This window comes from Manis javanica, chromosome 2, assembly GCF_040802235.1.
Source record: "Manis javanica isolate MJ-LG chromosome 2, MJ_LKY, whole genome shotgun sequence".
NCBI classification, from domain to species: domain Eukaryota; kingdom Metazoa; phylum Chordata; class Mammalia; order Pholidota; family Manidae; genus Manis; species Manis javanica.
Genome location: NC_133157.1, coordinates 191,478,610 through 191,498,248, shown reverse-complemented (window position 1 = coordinate 191,498,248; position 19,639 = coordinate 191,478,610). Strand labels below are relative to the sequence as shown.

Sequence of the window (19,639 nt, the reverse complement as noted above, 5' to 3'; positions counted from 1 at the left end):
ATTTATTGACCACCTATGATATGCTAGCTTTTGTATTGGATACCTAGAGAGACAGTGAGTAATAATTAGTTTCTGTCTTGAGTTACTTTGAGTATAGTATATTTGATAGTGCAGTGGTTCTCCACTAGGGCAATTTTTTCACCTTAAGGGACATACATAATGTTTGGACATTTTTGGTTATTACTGCTAGAGGGGAGCTATGCTATCTAGTAGACAGAGGCCATGCATGCTGCCAAACATGCTAAAATGGACAGGACAACCTCCTGCAATGAACAATTATCTGGCCCCAAGTGCGTTGAGGTTGAGAAACACTGGTGTAGTGGAAGAGAGACATAATCAATTCAGTTTCCTTGTGCTTTTGAATCTCCCCTCCTCTGACTGCCTTCCATGCCTCCCCTACTTCCTCATAACCTGCTCCTCCTTTTTCTCTAAATTCTCATTATTTTATGCATTCTAGCACACAGTATTCTAATTTATAATTGTGTCTTGATATCACAGAATTGAATGTATTCTCTTTAGATGTTGTTGATATAGGTTCTGACAAAAGATTCTGATTGAAGTATAGCTTCCACATGAGTAGAAGCATTGTGAATCACTATTTTGGGCCATATTTTGAAAGGAGAGCAGGAGGGTGTTTGTTGGGCAGGAAGAGGGATCATGGTGAGTATCAGGTAGAGAGAACCCTTCTGATGGTTCTGTCCACAGCTGGCCCCTAGGATGGACATCAGTCAGGTGCTCTATGTACTCTTTGATGATGGGTGAACCTCATACTCTCTGAGTTCCAGCATCCTCATCTGTGAAAATTAGGGGTGGCTATGAGGTCATTGCTTTAATATATTGTGATTCTACAAATGCATCCAGAAATTCCTTCAGCTATTCCAGACCTGAATAGCTAACAACTCAAATCCCTGATGGAAATGGCTTTTCCAATATTCTGTCAACAATCCTCTGATAGGTAAACATTTACATTTTACTATTGAAAAGACAAGCTCAGAGAGATTCAGCAACTTACCCAAGGACACACAGTATGAAGCAGAGCTACGAATGGGATCAAGGGTTGTCTCTGACTCTAATGCCCAGTTTTTTTTAATCAGACCATGGTACTTCTCTTGGAGAAGGCAAAATAACAAAAAAGCACATTAGTGGATAAGTTTTTTTATAATCCTATATTGGGGAGCAGGTAGGCCCTCACTTTTAATTGTCACTCATTGGAAGGGGCATTCTCTTGAGCTGATTTCTTCCCCAAAGAGGGATGTTGCCTTATGGGTCATTTTACAGAAGGCATTCACTTGATTAACAGGTCACTGCCCGTTGGGGAGAGCTGATGGGCCTAAGTGGCTTTACACCATTGTGAAAGAACTTACTGTTATTACCAGCAAGTTGATAACAGGCCATAACTTGATAAGATTAAGGAATAGTTCCTTAAAGGGACTGTGAGAATGGCCCTGATGTTCCCCTATCAGAAGAGAATTGAGATCTTGTTACCTCCTAAGACTCTTCATTCTGCTGAGATGCTTTCTTCTCAAGAAATCCCATCTCTGCAGGACAGCTGGATATTTCAATACATCTACAATAGAGATAAAACAAAAAATTGTTAGTTGATTTTAGTTTTAGGGGATTATATCCAAGCTTGGTCCAGTCATGGCCACAGTTCAGCTGACTGAGGTTTGCTAGTAAAGAGCATCTAATAGGTGCTTGATACATATGAATTCAATGTTTGAAGTATCCTAGGTGGTTTGGGGTCTCCAAGTAGGAGGGAGGGCTTAGTAATACTAGCTGCCCTTCTGTGAAAAATACCATATGCTATTCCTAGTCATGAATACTTATTTAATACTTTATTTTTGACTAAATCCTTTTAACAGCTTATGCAGTAGATATACGACTGTGAGAGGGAAGTAAACTGAGGCCTAGAGAAGTTAAATAGCTCATTCAAAGTATGTAGCAGAGTTGATACTGGAGTGTGTGGCTCATGACAACCCATGTTCTTTGTTACTTTGTATGTTTCCTGGAATTCTTTTCAGTTTGCTCTAGAGGGATTGCTTTATAAATTTGTGGAACAGATAGCCTAATATTGAAACTATTTTTAAATGTAATGAAGAAAGTCTTATTAACTACTTTTAGTACTTAAAATCATATAAAGGTAAAAAAATTAATTTCTTGATAAGATGCTAAAATATAATTATTTAGAAAGGTAGTAGTACAATGGAGCCACCAGATAGGCCACTATTTATCATGTGACTCCTTTTCAATTCCTTATTATTGTTTTAGTGAGTGAGCACAGATGATAATGAGGATAACTGGTTGATTCCTTTCCATTATTTCATAGGTTATGATATAACCTATTTCCTATCTCTTCATTTTGTAGATGGAGTTCAGGTAAAGATAAGCAGTAGCTTATTGTGTTGTACCAAATAAAACAAATAATAAAAGCATATTTCAAATAGCTCTTAACAGGAGAGGGTGTTGTGTTCAAATAACAAATACTTTCATTGATCAACTAGTGTGTATGTGTGTGCATGCATGCATGTATGTGCATGCATTTCCACAACCATGTAAGGCAGGTGTGCAAAGTATAAAAGTTCCCTTTAACTAATACAAAATTATACACATAGATCTGGAAGAGACCTAATTGATTCTCTCCTATCCTCTCATTCTCCCACTAACAAATGTACATATTGGAGTTTATAAATTAAGTACTTTCCCAAAGCCACACAATTAGTCAGTGGCAGGGTAACCTTAGTATCTGAGATAATGACTTCAATGGAATATTCTTTTCATTATACTGTCCCTTAAAAAGTGATAAAAAAATCAAAACCATTATACACAACTACAAACCTGAGTAATAGAAAAAAATATGTTTCCTTGACTTTTTTCTTGACTGCTCAGTTTGTTTTAAACCCCAACTAGGATCTCAAGACATTAGAATTTATCTTCTAAAGAGAAATCAACTTGTAGTAAATCATATCTTCAAAAATAAAACACTGGATTGGAAGGGACTGTAGGCTCTGATTTGAGCTCCAACAGTAACTAGGTTTGCAAGCTTACACAAATTACATAAAACAGTCTGGAGTAATAATGCCTGGTAATAATAGCTCTCATGAGTCTATACAGAAATGCTCAATAAGAGAGTAATATCCGCTCTTGGTAGTTACCTTTTTAATATTGATCTCTTTGTAACTGTTTATGTATTTTAAGTCTGGTTTCTGCAGTGCTCAATCTCTCCCTCCAAACCTCATCTTTATTTGGTTTACAGTTAAGGAATATGCATCCTTTTTGTTTACTAAAGAAAGACAAAAAAATGATACATAAGTGCCTCAATGAGGAATATAATAAATAGGTGCCAAATTTGGAAATGGAGCATATTATCTAAAGTATTTCTATTTGTACCAAAATCATGCTATTTCATTAAAATTACAAGGTGTCCACTGTTTCAGCATTTATTCTAAATGGATAAAATTTAATATTTATGAGTCTTTCAACAGCTATGTCTCTCACCATCTGTCATGTCAAGCACCCAGACCCTGTGAACACAGAATAGAATTAGACATGCTCCATTTCCCTCACGGGGTCTCCGTTTAATGAGATGTGGAGGGATTATGATGAACATAGTAACAACTAATGGGAAGAGAACTGTGACACGTATCTGGGTGCTAGGAGGTCACAGGAAACTCTAGCATGGTTAGGGTAAAAGTTATATATGGTGATGAGGCCAGGGAAGTAGATGGATATGCCTAGCAAGAAGGATCTTCTTGTATTTGGAAATCAAGAATTTGAGCTGATTCTGGAAGTAAGGGGCTTTTGAAAGATCACATTGGACCTCATGCAGCTGCAACAGAGTATCTTAGTTTGGTCCCTGTGATCTGTAGCACTGCTGGTTGTGGCTAAGACATCAAGGATTTAAGAATAAATAGACACTATGTCAGATCAGAGACACTGTGAACAGCTTCATAATGGTTATTCACCTGCATACTGCAGAATGTTTAATACACTGGTCCACGGCAGCAATGCTGTAGCTGTTTGTTGGAGAAAGAGCCCACTGTAATTATATAATATAACTCTCTAGAGAAAACTCAAACAGCGCTCTTCCTCCCTATTTGATCTGGAAGCCAAATTCTATCAAATAGGTATCCTAAGAGCGAGAATATTTTCTTCTCTGTGGCAAACATAACATGGCTATGTAATTTTCAATACTCTTTACAAAATATTTTTTTAAATTATGATACTAATGGTTGGAAAGTAAAAGGCCTGTCCTGCTGTTTAATAGAGGAAGTCTTATTTCTCAAGCTTATGTTTAATTTTCTTGTGGGTTTGGTAGTTCTCTCAAGTGAACCTCTGATTTCAGTTTAGAGCCAAGTTTGACACTATCATTCTACTTTAAAGGCAGATGCTACCTTGCACTCTACTTTCCTTTATGCAAGTAAGGCATCTTTTTAGCATTTTAGTTTTAAAGCGGGTTCATGTCCATCTTTTCATTTGCTCTTGGCAATCCTATGAGAGCGGTGCTATTATCCCTGTGAACAGTGAAGAGCAGCTAACAGAAGGTCTCAAAAGTCCACTGACAAGCCTGAGGCTGGCCGCCACTACATGGCATGGCTGAAATGTACTTTTATCATCAAATTAGGTAGGCAGACATGACAAAGCTACCTTACCAAAGAGTTCAGTAAAGATATCAAACCAAAGGACTAGGCAAAATATTATGCAGATTTTAGCCAAAACACAATTTTGTAAAATTATTCTCTTCTTTTCTCTCCAACCAACCCTCTTTCATCGACAAATCAATGCCATATGCAATCAAGCAACTAAAAGCTTATTTGAATAGGATGGAATTTTGACCTATTGACAAATAATAGGAGTCATCTTTCTTGATTTATCAATACAGTGTGAGAAACATTGAAGTAAAAGCATTTCCATGTTGAGATAACTAAATTCCAGCATCCTCATATTTATTTGATACTCATATTATGCACAATGTCAGATGGTATATATAAGATATCACTATGCCTCCCTAAGCTTAAAATACTACCATTTAGTGTTTTAAAAATGAGACCCTTTTCATTTTTCTTTTTTCCTTCAGTGTGCCCTATGGATTTTAATTATCCTATAGCCTAGGGGTCAGTAAACTATGACCCATGGGCAAAATCTGGCCAGCCACTTTCTAGTGGGGCCCTTGAACTAATAATAGCTTTTAGTTTTTTAAGTGGCTGGGAAAAAAATCAAAAGGAGAGCAATATTTTCTTATATACAAAAATAATATTAACTTCAGATTTCAGTGTTCATAAATAAAGTTTTATTGGAAAACAGCCATGCTTAGTCATCTACATATTGTCTATGGCTGCCTTCATTCTATAATAGAATTGAGCACTTCAGAGACTGTATGGCCCACAAAACCCAAAATATTTATTGTCTGGCCCTTCATAGGAAAAGTTTGCTGATTCCTGCTCTAGCCCATTTGGGGTGTAAAGGGATTAAGAGATTCTTCTTGTTTTCCTTGGATGGGGGTTGAGCAGAGGGCAAGTCATATTAGCTTACATATGGTTTTGCATTTAGTTGGGTGGAGAGATCTGCATTTTCCAGCAGTTGGAAAAATTAAACTAAGACTCAGGTCTGAAGTTGAATAAACTGTTCTGGCTCCACTTCAATATGAAAGGGTGAAAATTACCCAAATAAAAAGAAAAGGAAAAGCACATGAGGTAACCAAGATGAGAGATCTGCTAATGGCGGGATTTAAAATCCAATCAGAGATATTAATTTGGTTTATAATTTTTAGAACTTTTGCATTGTTATTACATTCCTTTCCTATTTTATTTTGGGGTAGTTTTCCTCTATAACCCCCTTTTAAATGGAAAAAAATTCCTTTAAATACCTAGCTTTGTGTTCCCAGCAAATGTGTTTGTTTTAATTACATTTATTTTGAGAATGATTTCAAAATATGCATCACTTGAATGTATGAGAAATGAAGCCAACATTTTCATAGTTCCTCATTATTTGATGACATGTTTTTACACAAGCCTCAATGTTTCTTCAGATTTTTTTGTGTGAGTGAGCAAGATTAAAATTTTAAATCTTTAAATATTTACAGTGAATCTATCAGCAATGTATTTCACAAATTTCAGTTTTTAAATTTTTTTTAAGTGAACTGTTGTAAGACTTTAAAATGAGTCAGGAGAAAAAAATTACTTTGACAGCATGTATGTCCTCAAGTTGAAATAAAAGGCACTTTTGGCAATATAACATAGAGCTCTATAGCTATCTGAAAAATATAAATTTCTGGATAGAGTCCATTCATCCCACTTAATTGCAATTTGAGAATTAGAATTACTGCCAAGCCCAGGATTTTACAATCCTGTGGTCACTGCCCCAGTGGCTGTAATAGACCATTTTTAGTGCACTTTAAAAATTGAGCATCTTCATTGTGCTTAGAAAGGGGCCCTGCAGCTTTCAAGCAGTATCTGTTGAAGTATAGACTTATTTAGCTCTAGGGAATGAAACAGTTTTTATGTGGTACCTTTCACCTCTGTTCTTGTTTCATTTTAAATTTAAATTCGATACTCCAAACAGTCATCCGATACTGATAGGACATGTGTTCTCCCCTCCTATTTTATGGTGAAGGTAGTAGGGCACAGAGAATATAATTTTCCCCCACTAAGGGCAAAATTACATTTAGGTTTTGGTTTTCCTAAATCTTGGTTCTTAATATTTGAAGTAGATGACTTTTCATGTAGGTACTTGACAAATGATTGTATTCGTGTTTAGGTGCACAGCCTAAGCAAGGGTAAAACCACTATGTTTACTGCAGGTAGTGGTCTTTGGATAACCCCTTTCACTTGAGTAATGCACATATAGACATATTTTAAATTTATTTATGAAATTCATCACATGTGCAGATACACTCCACAAGGAGTATTTTGGTATCTTGTTTGAGTTTCCTTTCATCTGCCATCTTGGACTGTCCTGGTCGGTAAATGTTTATTTATACTTGTAATTGCTCACATTCTTTGGTCACTAATTACACAGTAGATACTATGCTGAAATCATTGCATGAATCCTCTAATCCTCTGAATTCTGAGATAGGGATTCATGTTACCACTTTTTTATAGATGAGGATATTGAGGCAGAGAGCCTTACTGCCTTGCCCACAATCACATAACAGTAAATGAGCCAAGATTCTAACCTCAGATCTGCTAACCACTGTACTATTTGAGAGGCTGCTATATTCTCCACATAGTTTTTATTTCTTGCCTTTGGTTCTTGTTCAAAGTCTCCTATTCTGCACTTGACATAGTTGAATTTCATCCTTTGTTTACTCTCCTAATAAAGGCAATCTTGACTTAACCCCACTCCAATAGTCTTTACAGAGACTACTACCCTGAATCTTCGATTAACTTAATAATGTTGGCTTTCTGCATCAAATAGTTCCGCTGTAAGGATGAAACATTGAGTCCTGAAAGCTCTGAATCTGTCCTTTATTTTCTTTAGGTTGAAACATAATGAAGCTCCCAATGAGCTGCATGTAACTAGACCATAATACAAAAAATGTAATATTAGATTTTAAGTCATAGTTACAGTTCCCTATGCCAAGGGGATTACTGCAATAGCATGTATTAGCAATGTACGATTTTGGTAACATAAAGCTTAAAAACTTTATTTAGGGATATTTACAAACCATTGCAAGTTTTGCCAAGGAACGTTAAACAGCATTTTAAGTTGTTACAGAAGTCTAAAAATCCTTAAACAATTTCAAAAAGCCACCTATTAAGTTGCACAGTGTGATGCTTTCTATGTGAAAAATTGCTCAACGTCTAATTTTGATTGACTTTTGGAGCACCCTGTCCCTTTAGTTTTTTTTTCAAATTTTAGCATACACAGGAAGAAACCCTCAAAGTTTTCCAGGGGTTGTCTGGATGCTCTTTGATCCTTATAAGTGCAGCGTGAATACGGAATGCCCCTGGGGGTGTCAGTGTTTGCCACATTCTGAATGAAGATGCTGGTGGTTGGACACTGAAGGGCAACTGAAGAACAGTAATAAGCGGCGGGATTTTCATGGTGTGAAGACAACCTGAGGCCCCAGCCCTGCTGGCCAAGAAACAATAGAAATGGATTCCTCAGTGTGTGTCTGTGGTCCTCTCTTCCTCACCGATTGCTTCCCTTTCTCCAGTAATTCATTGTAATATGTAAAATTACATTTTCACATGGGTTTCATAAAGGTTGATTCTTCTCTGCTTTTAATTTAAGGTTTTAATTTTGTCCTTTATATTATTGGCCATGCTGAGATATTCAGTTAAGAAATGGTCCTTGTCATCTAGATTTTGCTGGGAAGATAAACAAAACTAACTCAGTGAGAGAGCTGTGGCCCTAGAGGAAGAGGTGGTGACTCTGATGATTCTGTTCTTCATTTTCTCCATCACCCAGAATCAATCCATCTATTGATTCGTTGTAATTCCTTTTCCCATGCTGTTCCCTCCTAGAGTGTGGACCTTCTCCAATGGTTTCCCAACTTCCACTCTCTTTCTTCTTTCAGGAAGCTTGATTCCTGAAAACATGCACTCCCCGGCTCACTCTGTGAATACTCCACAGTGGTCACATTATTATCTCAGGGCCTGCCTGTGTACCTTTCCTTTTAGTGGACTGAAAATCCTGAAGAGCAGGAATCTTGCTTTTTCATCTGTGCCTCCAGCTGTCCATTATGAGGCCTGGCCCCTCTGGGCTTTTATCTATAAAAATGAGGGAAGAAACCAGGGACCATCTCAGTCATGTTGTTCTTGCACTCAAGAATCCATGGGCACCTCTTGCTACCAGTCAGACGAAGTCCTACTCTTGAACCTAATGTCACTTTCAGTAATTTTAATTGTCATTTAAATACTTAGAAGCATGGGAAGTACAAATCATAACTTTATCTTTTTTGAAACTAAAATAGGAAGTGTAATGGCCACCCACAGCAATCTAAACCTGGTAACCAGCTCTTCCACCTAACCTCCAGTCAAGCCACTCCTCCCTGGGCCTGTCACAACCACATGCATTTTCTCCATTGCCTTATTATGAATGGAATCACCTTTGCCAGGGATTCTTCACTCTCTCTCTAAAACCTGCTCAGTTGAGGTTCCAATTTCTATAGCATATATTACCTGCCACACTTCAGTATTTACATTCTCTATTATAATTGTTTTCAGGTGTTGGACTATTTGTTCCTCTGATAAGATTTGCAGTCCTTTACTGTAACCATGGCTTTTCTATTTAAAAATCTTTACAAGTGCATGTGCGAGTAATCCCACACTCAGCATTCACATGAGTTTTTAAATACAAAGGAATTGAGTTTTTAAATGGCATTCATGTTAGTTCACTTGGCAAGCATTAAAACTCCACCATGTGTCCAGCATTGTTAGAGACAAGGAATTCACAGATTGGGGGGAAAAATCAGGAAAACGTAATGGCAGTATGGAAATGGATCTGTCTTTTCTGCTTCTAATGTACGTAGCATATGCCTCTAGTATTTTCTATGCTATGTTGAAATGCCTTGTAAGTGCCACTTGGTCCCCCTCTTTGGCTTTTGCACCTCCAGGACAGGGAATGGGTATTATAATTTTATGTTCTCAGGGTCTGGCACAATACTTGTCACATACTCCATTTTTTGGAGAATGGAATGAACTATTGAACTGAACTGCAGTGTAATTTCAAAAATGTTTTAATGGAGCCCGTATGGGTACTGTGGAAGGACAGAAGGATAGGAAGCCAGCCTATCTTTGTCTTTTGTCCATACGTGCCCCTTGCTGAAGGACAGCCCCACCAGATTGCGTTTGGATACAATTTCACTGTGACAGTAATTTTACTTAAACTGATATTGGCAGTTCTCATTTGGTGAATAACATTTTTGAGGAGGCACTGTAATTTAGAAGCATGTAAGCTGGCTAAACCAGAGTCTTATATTTCTGAACAGGGACTTAAAGCCCAGATTCTATAGAAAAGACCCATGTTTAATAAACTTTGATGTATCTGTTTTCTTATGCAGTATAAAGCTTTCTAAACTTTATCAGCCTATTGAATGACCCCACTGGTGTTTTAAAAGTGGTTTATTTATAAAATAGGCAAAGATTTTCCTGAACTGTTTATACAGTGGCTTTTGTGCTACTTGGGAAAGGAGGAGTATTTCTATATTTTCCTTTAAATCTTCTGTACTGTTTTAAATTTTTACTTAGAATGAGAATATTTTACTGTAATATAAACAATAAGTTCGTAGAGTTGAGTGAATCCTACTTATTTAAGGATAGCAAGCTTAAGAAGTTTTCAGGAAAGTGGCTACAGGGTGGAGGGGAAAGTAGAGGACTGTGAGGTCCCACAACTAGTGGTTCTCTTCAAAGCAGAAGAGTTCATTTTGGAAGAAGTGACTGAACAAAACAGGAGGTTGTGGATGGACCTGGGGCAGGTGTGAGGAGGCTCAGGTGCTGAGGCATGTCAACCAGCAGCTTGCCAGGGCAGGTGTTTTAATGCAGTTGCTAACTTTGAGAAGCTGTAGTTCAAAGGTATTTGTGATTAGGTGACGGCTGCCTGGATTGGTTTTATATTGTACCAAAGAGTAACTGAGACCAGGAGGGTCAGCAGGGCTTTGGATGATGTTAGGATGTGGCACCTAAGCAAAAAAAAACAAAAAAAAAACAAAACAACTTTTGTTTAAGTGCTTTATTGAATAAAAGTTATAAAGATATTTAGGTCTTTTTTTCCCTAATGACTTGAATGATGGAAAAATGCCATTTAACATATGAAACAAAGGATACTGGCAAGTGATGGTCAAATGATTGTGTATTTTGAAGGCTAAGGCAGTTCAGCATTATCCTATAAGGAGAATATGTTCTGATTTCATGCACTCAAATCTGAAAAATTGGGGATGGGATAAAATTCCTTTATTTATTTTTGCTTGTTAAAATCAAAAGAATTAATTTCAAAATGCTAATATAGTGGTATTTCCTGTAAATTTAAGTAGGTCACAAAAGTATATTGAAATAACTTATTTTACTTTTATAAGCAAAATGCATTACAACTATAAAAGATTCATGATTCAGAAATACATGATTTTTAACATATTTCAATATTCCACTAGCACCTTTCCAAATTCTCTATTTCATATACTCACACACATGCAGTTTATTGTGTCATGCTCTCTGTATCTTACCACTTGCCTTTTTCACTTAATAAGTCTTAGAACTTATTCTCGCTTATTACTTATGATTAATGTCATGCTTTTTGATGGTTGTAGTGTTCTATAATTTGAATGCATCAGATTTTTATTCTATTTACATTTGACAAAGAATTGAGCTTTCATCTAGCAAGATTTGTGCCTTAAAAAGTCCTAAGGGACTTCAGAAAACAATAGGTATTACAGAAACTCCATATTCTATGAACTGGTATCAGGAGCACATAAGGAAATAAGGAAAGGGAGCTACAAGGAACAATAAAGATCAGCAAAGGACCTTGTAAAATTATTTCCAAATGTTTATTGCTGTAACTTTTTGACCAAAAAGCCTATTGGCATGGGCCATGTTTTGAAGAAAAATCAGACCTTGTAGATAACAGCTGATTTATGAAGTGTATAGTCCTCTTTTTTTAAACAATATAAATGCTTTGTTCTTTTCATTCTTCAGTTCTGTTTTATGCTTTGGAATGTTTATCATTATTTCTTGGAAAATAATTCTGCTTGCAGGAAGGACTGCTTGCTTTTTTAAGAATGCAGCAGGAAAACCAACAATTTGTGGACATGATGGTCATGTATTTTGACCATGATTGAGAAGTTTCTGACCAGCTATAGACCACCATTTTATTAAAATATAGGTTACAGCATTTAAGGCTACAAACGAGCCTTTATGGAGTGATAAACTGGTCTCCTGTGCCCACCATCCTCCCCCATAAGACCAATAGTGTAATTTGACTATGTACTTTCACCCACACATGGTTGCTTTTCCAATTGTAAATTTGGTAACATTTTAGAAGTTGAATTATCTGTTTCATGGTAGTCATTTAATACATGTTTCCATTTTCATTTTATGGGTCTAGAAACTGTCATTGTTTATACTATAGTCTATTTTAATGAAATCCTCTTTTTAACCTTTAAATTCTTTTTGGCTTTATTTTCTCAATTTTCAGAATTTTAATATTTGGTGAATTCATTGCCTTGGTTCATTTTCTATTTAATTATCTCTTTGCTTGCAGAAACTATGTATTTTAAAGCTTTTTTGAATCATTAAAGCATTAAATATAGTACCCACACTAAAAGGCTTATTAAATGAATAAAAGCAATGGCATGGAGTTTTCATAGAGCTTTACATGCTGTAAATTGCCATCAATTAAATCTGTTACAAGTAATAATTCACTATAATCTGTTGAAAATCCGACCTTTCAATTAACCAGCCCTCCAAGCTTCTCTCCTTTCCTCTCCTTGAAGTATATTTAGGTATGATTTATTATATTCCTCTCCTTTAGAGTATATTTATTTTCACCTGTACAAGCCAATTATCTCTGGTCCAGATGTTACTGGCCTACCTGGCAATCTGACCTTAGAATACAAGCCTATAAAATATTGCTTTTTACAATATTACATTTTTGTTGTAATGTGTGTAGTTTAGTGGAAAAATATGTATTTCGAACCTACTGTTGGTTGTATGTGCAGACTATCTATAATGAGCCAGTTGATTTACGTTTATTACAAATCCTCATAATTGCCTTGTAAAATCAGTGATGCCCCTATTTTATGCAGAAAGAAAGAGAGACTCAGAGATATGTAGGTGCTGAGTCTCAGAGCTGGTGAGAACAGAGCTGGGATTCAAACCCAGACCTAGCAGACCTGAAAGCTCTTCTGCTTCACCAACTGCTCCTAGTGAAATTTATTAGTGCTTCATAGAAGAAAGAGACATATTTAGAAGGCTATTGGTTTGGAGGGCTTTCAGAACCAATTTAGCCTGTACTAGCAATGTGACTTAATCTCAGGTTCCTTATTTGCAAAATAGAGAAATCATTTTTTTCAGAACATCACCCATTTTGTAGGATTATTATGAAAAGTAAAAGGTAATGCATGTATTTTTTGGTACATCGTGGGTTTTCAAAAAAAAAAAATCTAAACTACTTTTCCAAGATAAGATACTCTCTGATGAAAGTAAATGCCAACATTGACCAGCATTTAATGGAATTTTAATTTACTGTCCTGAAATGGAAAATACTGATGAGAATATTCCCATTGTAGGTCTTTTAAGGAGCAGGACAGATTTCAATCCCAGCAGTAAAGCAATTTGTATTGGGGGTGTTTTCTTTTTCTTTTTCTTTTTTTCCAATCCTTTAATTCCATTTGGACTTGCAAAAATTTCTGAAAGGTCTCATGCTGCCTAGGGCCCTAGGCTGGAATATTGTCTTAGCCTATTGAAGCGGTTAGTTGTCAGAGGAGGTAGGAGTGATTTAGAATGAGATGGCATTAGGAAACAAGTGAGTTGAATACATATTTCTCTGACCACTAGAATTTCGATTGAGCTAACACATGAGTTTGTGAAAGATTTATTTGCAAAACAAGTAAATTTATTTGACTGAAATTTTCTTTTTCTTTTTACAATTGTTTTTAGGATGCAGAATAGAAAACTGTGATTCTTGCTTTAGCAAAGACTTTTGTACGAAGTGCAAAGTAGGCTTTTATTTGCATAGAGGCCGTTGCTTTGATGAATGTCCAGATGGTTTTGCACCATTGGATGAAACCATGGAATGTGTGGGTGAGTAGTTTTTCATGTAACTTCCAAATTTCAATTTTTATTAAAAAAAAAAAAGAAAAGAAATCCATGCTGGATATAGTCAACCTAAAAGCAAATTGGTTCTCTTGTTAATTGAAACTGAAAAATGTCTAAGCTCTTGGCTGACTTTCTGAATTCTGTAGGCATCATGACACTGGATAGTCTCATATATTTTGCTACAAAATTTGCCAGTTATACCTTTGTTAGCTTAGACTATTTAAGTGCTGATAACAATACTTTTACTATCTGTGGAATACATCCATTTGCTAATTATCATGATTATTAGTAACTGTTAGAGGTAAACATCTTATTCAGAAGAACAGATTTTCAAGTACTGCCATATAGTTAACTATCCTATTACTTTTTAAATGTATATTAATCATGAAGCTTTTTGCTTAGCCAACAGTGTTTAAAATATATATATTCTGTGCTAAATATATTTTGTTGATGATTGCACATTGCAAAGTACATTAAGACAATTTTACTAAATTCAGACATTTAGAGTTCATAATTTAATATACGAGTATATACTGTCTGTGAATAATAATTAGGAATACATGTTTTGTAAATATTGTAGTTTTTGAGTGTTTAAAGAAAACCTTTGATATTTTTATTTATCCACTGATTAAAAACTAAAGATCTGCCAGTACCTACATTTTAATGAATGCCTGAATCTAATCTTAGGTGTAATGGCATCTACCACCCCTGAATTTTATTTGACATGTTATACATCTGATATGATGTACAACAGAGCGATGTATTATAAATGAAACTTTCTATCTCCCTAAAATGGAAACTTAAAAGAAAATCGAGAACTTTTTCTGCAGAAGTATTGCTCTAATAGTAATTATATATTTGAAAGCTTGCAGAGAACACATTTAAATGAGAGGTTTTTGAAGAAATATGTACTTATGTTCCTATTTGTGAGTTAATACATTCACACAGGTGACAACCTATTAAAAAATCAGAAAATCACTAGAAGAGCATTTTCAGAATGTTGCATTTGCTTTTGAGAAGACCCCCACACCCATTACAAATGTTCAGTAGAAATGCTTCTGAAAACCTTAAACAAATTACGAAGAGAGTCCTGTGTGTTCTCTGGAATAAAAATCTTAAATAGCTTTGAAAAATCTGAGAGTAACCACAGTGCCTGCTGAGATCTAAAATGCTGAAATATTAATTGTCTCTGGAGTCTGGGCCTAAGTCCTCATCTGCAGCGTGAAGGAACTTTTTAATGGTGAATTTGATGAGGAGGTTTAACTTTGCATATTTTTATCCTTTCATTCCCTCTCCCCCCTACTCTAGGGGGTTGGAAGGTAGCCTACTTTTCCATTCTGTAAAATTACAAAACAGATAATAAAAGCTTTTACATATCTAGGAAAAACATACATTTGCAAATATCTAACCATATTTGTTTACCTTTCAAAGTATAGTAATGTTCAGCACCAATGTATGGGAATAAGAAATGCATACTGTGGTTCTTAAGCACCTAGCGAAACAATTGGGGTTATATGAAACAAACTCTCTATCCTTTTCACCAAGTATTTACTTCCAAAATAAAACTAACAAACTTGTTAATGTCAATGGTGGGGGGGGGGCATTCAGAGTTGTAACATTTTGTCTTCTGTCAGGATATGAAAATAGTATCTTCTATTGTAGGTTTTAACTGTTGAATCTTTTAAAGATTATGTATTTCAGTGTCTTTAGAAGGGCCATTAAGTATCTCTTAAAAAAAATGAACTAAGGAAAATAGAAAGTAATCATTTTTATATTATATGGCAGTTGTTTATTATAGATGAAAGTAACCCTATGGTTGAAAGAAAGTTTCCAAAAGGCAAGTATAAGTCTCTGTGTGCTCTTCAACTTAGTTTTTGGTATCTGAAGGTTGGGGAGTAGAGAAACACTGCTTCATAAATTTGATGACAGTGGGACAAATTGGTACAAAACTGTTATCTGTATTTGTATTTTTTTTTCTTTATTAGAAGGATGTGAAGTTGGCCATTGGAGTGAATGGGGAACTTGTAGCAGAAATAACCGCACGTGTGGATTTAAATGGGGTCTGGAAACCAGAACACGGCAAATTGTTAAAAAGCCAGCAAAAGACACAATACCATGTCCCACCATTGCTGAGTCCAGGAGATGTAAGATGGCCGTGAGGCGCTGTCCAGGGGGTGAGTGTGGCTAATCACTGTGATGGGCTGTGTGCTTCCTGAATTTTCTTCTTCCCTAACCACCCTCTCTCCCAGTGAAGAGTATTTATCCCCAAAGGAAACTTGATAATTACATAGGTGAGAGGGTAAAATTCCATATTGTACTTGCTTAGAGACAAATACTTGAATTGTGAATATAAGTGGAATATTCATTTACTTTCATGACACCTTGAAGATACTTTAGAAGAGTGCATGACAAATGAGCTTTCTAAAATGAGATTTCTAAAATGTGTGTGTCATTTCTTTTTCTTTCTAACATACCATAAAAGCGAAATTTCATGAAACCAGGCCTTTGCAGATGTTGCTCTGAGGGAAGCAGCCAACTTTCAGTTGAGAAGAATTTAGATTAGAAAGGTTATGGAATCTGTAAAATCATCTGCATCATTACTAGTTGAAGATGACAACTTAAAATAAACTTGCCCAAACACTGGGAGGAACAAATGTCTTAATGTTACCACAATTAGCCAGTCCTCTTTGTTTTGATAATAATTTGTAGAAAACAGCTACTGGTATGTGTGTGTTTATTCATGTCTTTGTAGTAATTGTGCTGATTTGCAGTAATTATTCTGCAATCACAGGATCAGTCCCATTTACAAATTAGGAGAAGCGTACATAGCTCAGGTGCTGGCTGACGCCGAGTCAGGGTCAGCATGCTGAAATACAGCTCTTTGCGCGGGTCACTGGGCTTCTTAAAGCATAGTCACTTGTTACCATGTTATCACTGATGGATGATGCTACAGTGCCAGAGATCAAGTTGGGATTTTTCTAGTGCACAAAACAGGAAAGCCAAAATGTTACATTTGGAAAATTGTCCTATAAAATCAAAACTTCAGTTTGCCTTCATTCTTGCTGAGGGTGCATAGCTTTTCAACTTTGTGGCTACAGCCCAGAGAGAGAATATATATCTGCTTAAAATGGATTTATATCCGTATCATGCTGCCTCATACAGAATGTCTATGATCCATGGAGGAAGACAAAACTTTTAAGACTACAAGACTCCAGTCGCCTTTGAGAACTATTAGATCCAGATTCAGAAGCTACTATTAGGAAGGCAGCTTTTCCTCTTGAATTAGTTTTGCTTCTCTTTGCTGAGTCTTTGAAACAAAGTTTTTTTGAGTCTGCTTTTCACTAACAAGGATGGTTTTGTTCAGTTAAACTGGGTATTTTTCAGTCAAAATAAAAGAAAATATTTTCTTACAAAGCTAATAAGCCACTTCTTGGATAGCTGAGAGCATTTAACCTGCAACCTTGTGCCTAAAAACAAACCTGATGTATTCAGGTATGGGACATAAAGACTTTCTTTGTTGTATATTGTTTATATAACGACTCCTCCCCCCATTCCTTTCCAGTAATGTGGTCCCCCAATTGTGGTTTACGTTAATAGCAAAAATTAACCTGAAAATGCTCCTATAACAAACATGCTTGTGTGTAACAAGAGCCAGCACATTCCCCTCCCCTCCAAAATTATTTTGATCTAGTCCCAGTCTTGCTTGAGAATGTTGTAGATAACAGCTAGATCATTCATTCACCTATAATGTTTATTGCACTTTTATTTTTTGGGCTTCCAACAACAGTATAATAGAATGTAACCTCACACTGTCAAATTTAAATTATGTCAAAACAAATGCTTATGTATCATCTGCTAATATTCTCTTTTGACAAGTAAATCAGTAATGAACTCTGATTTAACTCATATTTAGGTTTCACCAAGTACTATTTATTAGGAGACAGCTGTGGCTCTAATCCCTGCATCTACATTTTTAGTTTAATAAATTTAATTTTGATCTAACCTTCAAAGTTAGTAGGTTTAAGAAGTTGTATTGGAATTTTTCTTTTATGTTTGTAAAAAGGGAACTAAAACAGAATTGTTGATAAAAATGGACAGTTATTCTGCAATACAGTAACTTCTATTTACAAATATAGGAAATGAAAACTAGAAAATTAATTTTAGAACCTGAGCACCAATTGATAAAAATTGGCATAACTTCCGGTGGAGTATCCCACCTTGCCTCAGGTGAGAGAGGGAAATGTTCCTTTCTTCAGTGGGTCACAGTGATTAATGGAAGAATGGAGAAGAAAACCACTTTATCCCATTTTACATCTTGACTTGATTTCAGTGATCTGCTTTGACAAACCATGCAAAAATGTAAGTTGTAATCAGGTTGGGAATACAGGCATTTTTCAGATCTTTTCAACATATGTATGGATTTTTCTCCTTTTGGAGCCAATCTTAACCTGATTGCACACAAACGCAGCCTTCACCTCCTTCACACTGAAGCACTGGCACATTAAAGTCAGCTGCTTTTGATTACTGGAAGGCATAGGGTAGAGGTCAGCGACATGGAATAGTCACTGAGTGCGTAAGATATTACACCGAAAACTATTAAAAATGAGAAAATAAATGGCTGTAAGAATTTGAAAAGCACAACAGCATAATTCTTTAGCATATTTCCTTAATTATCATATGCTTATTTGCTTTTAAAAAATGAAAGAATACCTAGAAATATAAATTGTGGACTGACTTGTACCTGAGATATTACTCTGTGTTTATTTCCAAGTGTGTTTCTTTTTGATTAATTAAACTTTTCTTCCATTTCTGATGACATAACCTGTAGAGTTTCTTGAGCTTTTTTGACACTCATTCTTCAGGGTTTTGGTCTGGTTGTCGGGAGATCTGAGCCTCTGCACCCAGTCAACTCATTAACTCTGTGACCCTTGGCAAGTCACTTAAACTCTCTTGGCCTCTGTTTCCTCATTTGTAAATTGAAGGCATGGGGCTGGGTGAGCTCTAAGATCCCGTCCAGTTCTAAAATCCAACGATTGTAAGACTAATTGCCAGAAGATACAGGCAAGTTCTGTGATTGCCTGTGAAGAGTAGGGAAGAGACTTGTAAGCCCAAGAGCACAGTTTCACCAGCAAAGAACTGGACACTTTTCCAGGAGCTGTGCTGTGCATCCGCCAAGCCTTTTATGTCTAGCAGCTTTTACTCTCTTTCTGCCTCCTCCTTTCTTCTCACAGGTAGTCAGTCCTCAAAGACCAAGCAAGACTCTTAAAATCTGCATATGACCTATAATTTAGCTATTTTGATAGCAGGAGGATCCTTGGAGAAAGAGAAGGGAGGAGGGGATCATACAAGACATGGAGAAAAGAAAAAGATGGACAATGAGTGAAGAGACAAAAATGAACAATGAGTGTAAGAAACAATGGAAAAAATGGACTACTTAAGAATGAAGATTGTACTCACTGTAGATATAACTGTCTTCACATTACTCCCTCCCACCCTGAGCACTAATTAATAGAATTCATCTTGATGGGACTAATTTTATTCTAGTAATATATAACCTGTAGCTTTAAATGGAAGAAGGAATTTCAAGTTTGGACCATGTACATTAGATAATATAGTAATAGAAAAACAATAATGTAATATCATATTTAAATGACAAGTGGAAGAACCAAATCATGGTGCTGAGGTACAAGGTTAGAAGATGCTCATGTACAAGGGAAAATGTCATTTGGAGGTGGCTGTGGTAATCTTTCTTTCACAGGACTGGGCAGTAATAACTTCAACCTGAAATATTCTGTCCCATCTGTGTGGGAGTCATAATTTTGCTAAGTCCTGTATCAACTAATTTTAATTTATTTATCAGATACTTATTGAGGACTGGTATGTACCAA

The 19,639-nt window shown here is 35.9% G+C and overlaps 1 protein-coding gene across 2 annotated transcripts in view; it reads left to right on the top strand.

Annotated features, from left to right (window-relative positions):
- The window catches only part of RSPO2 (R-spondin 2), a 142,627-nt gene that overhangs the window by 80,451 nt on the left and 42,537 nt on the right, over positions 1–19,639 (top strand). For both annotated transcript variants that reach the window (XM_017650403.3, XM_037010925.2), the window contains exons 4-5: positions 13,593–13,736; positions 15,737–15,925. In XM_017650403.3, coding sequence (XP_017505892.1) covers positions 13,593–13,736; positions 15,737–15,925 — 333 coding nt within the window. The remainder of the gene's footprint in view (positions 1–13,592; positions 13,737–15,736; positions 15,926–19,639) is intronic.